This window comes from Salarias fasciatus, chromosome 1 (assembly GCF_902148845.1).
Source record: "Salarias fasciatus chromosome 1, fSalaFa1.1, whole genome shotgun sequence".
NCBI classification, from domain to species: domain Eukaryota; kingdom Metazoa; phylum Chordata; class Actinopteri; order Blenniiformes; family Blenniidae; genus Salarias; species Salarias fasciatus.
Genome location: NC_043745.1, coordinates 27,934,426 through 27,940,425, shown reverse-complemented (window position 1 = coordinate 27,940,425; position 6,000 = coordinate 27,934,426). Strand labels below are relative to the sequence as shown.

Here is a 6,000-nt window from a genome sequence, read left to right as displayed (position 1 = left end):
CCCTGCTCTCCATACTGTTACCACAGCTATCGTGTGGAGTAATTTAGAGAGAAGATGAAGTGAGGCTTTTCATCTGGTTGCCTTCATCAAGTTATGCAATTCTGTCCACATATAAATAAAGATAAAATCTTATTAACAATCCTCAGCTTGCTGCCGTTTCAAAGGAAAATCCATCAATGAAATCCAGCTCCGATCTCTTAGAACAGTTGCCACAGCAACTTGAAGTGACCTGCATGCTCGTTTTCAAGGCAGATGCCCTTTCGTGTGGGTCCCCCACAGTCAAGGTTAAGTTCCCTCATGTGCCACCAGTGGAAATATAAAGAAAATCCATCCATAACAAGCTATAATAGTGTGTGGTTCAATCAATAGTCCACATAGATAAATACATTGTTTTTGACTCTATTCACAACAGAAGCACTATTGTTTCATCATGCTTTGTCTATCGTTGAAGCTCTTTGTGATACTGCACGTCCTGAAAGATCACGTTTTTTAGTGAAGAGCATGAGGAAAATTTCTGTTGGTTGCATCACATTACTTTGTGCTGTTTGCATCAGACAAGGTACCTGGGATGTTACAGTAGCCTCAGCTTACCTTTTAATGAAAAACAACAATGTGATAAACACTCTCTTTAGCAGTGGTCTTACATCCTGGATAAACTTTTGAATAACATGATAAATGAACAAAGTGTTACCTGTGGCAGTTGCACAATTAGAAGCTTGATTTTAGCAGATGCAAGAAACTTTAACTGTTGCTACTAATATGTATTCTCCCTTGTGACATGGAAGATAGAAGTTGTACAATTTTAAGCTGAATGTTTGACTCACTGCCTTTTATGGCGGTGATTGTTGCTCAAGTGATGAAACCGACTGTCCTCTAACATCAGGGTTGACGGTTCAAGTCCCTGCTCAGCCAGATCATTTATCCAGGTTGATGAGCAAGACCTTGAGCAAGACGCCCAGCATAGTATTTCTCATGTGGGTAGCTATAGCACGGCAATCGTCTCAGTTGGTGTTTGAATGGGTAAATATCATCAAAAGTGTAAAATGCTCTGAGACTGCTCTAAGTGCAATGAAAATATGCAATTTAAGTGAGTAGAGTGTATTTATTTTTCAACTATTCACTTGCTTTAACTCTGTGAATGTTTTGTAACACTTGGTATTGATGAGTATGGCATATAGGATATTTAATATTTTAATGTGACATTACATAAAAGATTGCATTCGAAGGTTCACAATTTTAAATGTTTTTTTTTGTTATTTTTTTATGAATTCATTCCAGACATGTCAAAATCGAGTTGTATAGGCATATACATGCACATAAAATATACACATATATCCAGTTTAACAAGTAAAATTCTTTCAATCCTTAACTCTTCTACAATATTCAATAATCACATTATGACTTTCAAAAAGTTGCATAATGTATGTTTTTGTTTAAAGCTTTTCTCCATTGGTTTGGCTCATTTCTTGAAACACAGTTTACATTCTCAAAACAATATGGACAAACTTCCAAACTACTTGGAAATTGCTCACAACAGAACATTCTCATTCATTCCATCACATTTGAAATGTCTAAATAGATGTCTTAGTGTCTCAGAAAATCTTTGCAAATGATTAATCACACTAGACAGTAGAGTGCTAGATTTAGCACAATGTGAATAGATCCAGTTGATCTAAACTGATTGATTCTCAGTCTAATGGTTGTTCTCCCCAAAAAAATATCAAGATCATTTCACTGTATCAGTCATCACTTGCAAAATCATCTGTTCAACTGTCAAAATTAGTCAAGAACAAACTGCAATACCATGAATACCAGACATGGATCTCTTTACATGAGGGTGAGGGCCCTGACCATAGGGGTGAGGAGGACAGTCCAGTGAAGAAGTGAGCTGTGAAACTCCAGCTTCATTTACAGCACCATGTTCTACAATCAATTCTCCTTTTTTTTTGTTTTGTTTCTTTGTGTTTACATATTATATAGTAGCCTATGCTGAACACTGATGGATGGAAATTACTTTGTGTGTGACTAAAAATGACTACAGTGTCCTTGGAAGAATGAAAGCAATGTGTGAATCAAAACTTGAAGGTTCCTTTTACTGTAAAATGCTTTCTTTCTTCATTTTCTTATACAGTCTGTATTCTATTAGTTACAGTAAACTGTAAACAACCCAAAAAATAAAGACAAAAAAATACCATTGTGAACGAAGGACTGGGCTCAGACAGAAAGGTAGAAGAGGAATATTTCAATGGTCCTCTGCCTTAATGACAAAACATCTAAACATTGTGACTGTCAGTGCTCACACGATGCCAAAAAGAACAAAGCATTTTGAGGGCACTGACCATTTGTTTGAGAAAGAAATGTAGTTTTGTCACCTGAGTGAACTGTTTTGGCAGAGATCTGAGCTTTGACAGGTGAACCGTGTGGTTTTGCTGAACCGTACAGATTGTTTTTGACAAGAGAACCAAGATTGTTGAGAACGTCAGGTCTGTTTTGAGAAATGAGCAAAAGCTGTTGAGAAGGATCTTTGCATTTTGGTGGCACTGACTATTTATATGGGAATGAATTGTAGGTTTGAAACATGACCAGTTTTGGGAGAGTTTTGCAAGTGAACTATGGTGTTGTGCTGAACTGTAAGACCGTACTGCCAAATGTGTTTTCAAAATGTAATTTCTGTTTCAAGAAATGAGCCAAACCAATGGAGAAAAACTGTAAAACACTTCAGTTGAAACCACACAGCTTCTGTTTACTCAGGAGGGTAAACCACACCTCAATCCGAAACTGAGGCAAGATTGACTGACAGTGCCTTTCAACCAACCATATTCGTTTATGAGGGCGGATTAAATTGAATTCAACCAATGAGGAGAGACGTCTGTTGTTTACAACACACCATTGGTTGGATCAAACGCGGTGAGATGACGTAGTCACTGCGCGGGTCTGTCAAAAAAGAAAAAAACAATTCTCCAGCTGAAATTTATCCCGCTGGCTTTTCAGCCTCTCCACAGCTTGCATTTAACGACCGGACAAACTTTGTCAGCGGCGAAAATCGTCAAGTTGTAAGCCTTCGTTTTTCACCCCCGCGAACGGAACCCTGGGCGTTACGTGACAGTCCATAAATTGGATTATCGCTAAGTAAATCCACCAGTGAGTGATGGTGTAGCACCTTGCTAGCTAGCTGAACGGACCACTGGAAGCGTCTGGATGCCGTCTATTTTAGCTGTAATTTCAGAGACACACATGGTGGTCTCATAAGCGTGTTCAGCTCGTCGTCCTCGGGTGTGTGTGGATGTGCACACATTCACGTCTCGAGTCTCATCAGGTCCTGGAACGTCGTTAGGTTAACATGGATAGTTTCAATCAGCGTTTTGAGTCGACTGCGGGACGTGACAGCAAGTCTCAAAAGAAGAAGGGCTCTTTCCAACAGAGCACGTCGGTGTACGATGAAGGAGACCGCAAACCAAAATTTGTAAGTATGGCAGTGGAATGTGAAACTCATACTTATCTACCTAGTACAAAGCAGGTGATAGCCTCAGACGTTCACTCAAGCGCACAGGTTTTATGACTTCAAATCATGCTTTCAAGAATGTCACAAAGGAGATTGAAAACCCCATGCTGTTTGTCACACACTGTGTCACTAATATTTTATTTAGAATAGAATAAACTCTTCCTTATAATATCGATGCAGGCGACCTTGAGTCGAGTTTGTCCATTTTAACTTACTTACCTCAAAACAGTTTTTTTCTGCTTATAAAAAAGGCAATTCAATTTAGAGGCAGAAGGCTACATGCAACTAATCTTTTTATAATCTTAAAATTAATATTTTAATTAAAATCTCTTTAAAACACAATGCAGTCAAAGTTCTTTGACCCTTGACCTTGAGTGTTTTTTGACATTGGTTTGCATGTAGGATATCAAATGGTTAAAATTAGCCCAGGGTTTAACAAACACTAATCCATGTGTTTCCCTGTACTACAAACCAACCACCACCCTGTCATTGGGATGCTAGCTTTGCTGGACTCTTCAGGACATGGTGGGAAGATGTAGGCCAATGAAATACCACCTTCATTTTTATTTCCTCAGTTTATTCAATACATGGTCTGATTTGTGAGGCTATTGTGAGCATAAAAAGATCTTGTTGATGGCAGTGGTCCATTCATTTCTCCCTCATCATATGATGAGCCCATTGTTGTTAGAGTACTACCATATTTTAATTCCTTGCTGTTTGCAGTATTGATAGTTATTGTACTTTGTTATTGATTAGTTATTTAAATATTTCTCTAATGCCGATTATATCTGATGAAAACATTGCACAGTAACTGTCAGTGGGAGTACCAGGGACATGCACACATTATATGCCATGCATAATATTTAGACAGCAAAAAAGTTGCCAAAAAGTTGCCGGACTCTGGTCATTTTTGATTGCTTTTTGTTATGATTACTTCTCAGAGCAGAGACGGTCCATCTCTGTATGTTCCTCATCAGTATTATTGACTTATGGGCATGTACAAGTCTGAAAATGCTCCAGTGACTTTCCCAGCTGAAACGAAACAGAATGTCAGAGCTCAGTTGGAATTGTTGATATGAATGCGAAGCTTCAAAGTAATTATGCCAGTCATGTATGAAGTGACACCAGCTCCCAGCGCTGAGTTTGTAGCAGGGAAATGGAGAATAATTAGCAAGAAAAAGAGAATTGCTAGAGTCAAAGAAGATTGGTGAACAATATAATTAAACTTCTCAGTTTCATTGTAGGTTTAGTCTCTGAGGTTATTCTACATTTCCTGGGATGAACTCCACATATTAGCCAGTTTCTTGACCCGTACAGTTTGAGCAGAGAAGGGGGCATGTTCTGGCATTCCAAAATATGAGTTAAAATATGGGAAAGGTTAATGAAAAATTATGCAGTGTCTGCCAAGTTTTAATGTCTTACCCAGTAGCAATTTAAATTCAAGAAGAAGAAAAAAAGAAAAAGAAAAAAACTTGTTGCACCTCGAAAATGTTCTAGTGAAACTTCATTCCAGTAGCTGCAGTACATCTTGTCGATACCGAAGTACACTTCTGGTAGTAATTATTTGTCGCAAAGTCATTGAAAGGAAGTTTCACTGTGAACATCTTGTACTGAGCGGCACAATATAAATACAAGCAGTGTTACATTTACAGGTAGCAGCAAAATATGAAAAGACTTGAAATCATTCATACTCAAGTTCTCTATTATAAATCTTATTTCTTTTTTTTCCTTGTCCATCTACAAAGAAATTCTAGTTATTCACACTGAAAGAGTTGTAATTGTAGCAACACTGATCACAATTAATCAGTGTTGAACACAATTTCACACAAACAAAGTTAAAATGTGCTCACTGAATAGATTAACTTTTCCCAATGCGTTATGTCCATGTAAAGGTAATTATAAGAGTTTGGCTGATTTGACTAAAAGAAAAAGTATGCCTTTGAATAATAAAAAGAAAGTGCAGTATAACTTTGCTAAATTAAATTATCATTGTATAAGAATTGAACAATGATGCAAAGTTTGTGAAAGCATGGGGAAAGTCACACTGTCAGGTCTGATTCACAAACGCATCCATCATTACAGCCGGATTCAAAATGTGTTCAGAGCAGACCTGTAAAGTTGACGGTTTGAGGATTTTTTTAGCATCATATTTTACAGAGTGCCTGGATTTGTCCTTTGCTGAAAAAGTTCTTCACAATAACTGTCAGAAAATTAGAAAATATTTAAGGAATGTCTAATTTCTCCTCACTTTGGTGTTTTGCATTCTTGCCTCACAATGAAAAACTCCAGGTTGACTTCTTACTTCACTGTTGAACTGAGTCATGAGTGTTTGGGTGTTTTCAGTTTTGTATGGAATGTCAGCCTTCTCTGATTTAGTTTGATCGGGTATTATCTGCCCAGCTAAATGATTAATAGTTTATTGTAAACCTGTGGTACTTAACTTATTTATTCTCAATGAAATGACTGCATAAAAGCACGGACATTCCAGCTACTATTTT

At 37.5% G+C, this 6,000-nt stretch overlaps 1 protein-coding gene across 1 annotated transcript in view; it reads left to right on the top strand.

The window, feature by feature from the left end:
- Positions 1 to 3,318: 3,318 nt before the first annotated feature.
- The window catches only part of LOC115391784 (protein diaphanous homolog 3-like), a 162,235-nt gene continuing 159,553 nt past the window's right edge, over positions 3,319 to 6,000 (top strand). The window contains exon 1 of the mRNA XM_030096137.1: positions 3,319 to 3,463. Coding sequence (XP_029951997.1) covers positions 3,341 to 3,463 — 123 coding nt within the window. The 5' untranslated portion in view covers positions 3,319 to 3,340. The remainder of the gene's footprint in view (positions 3,464 to 6,000) is intronic.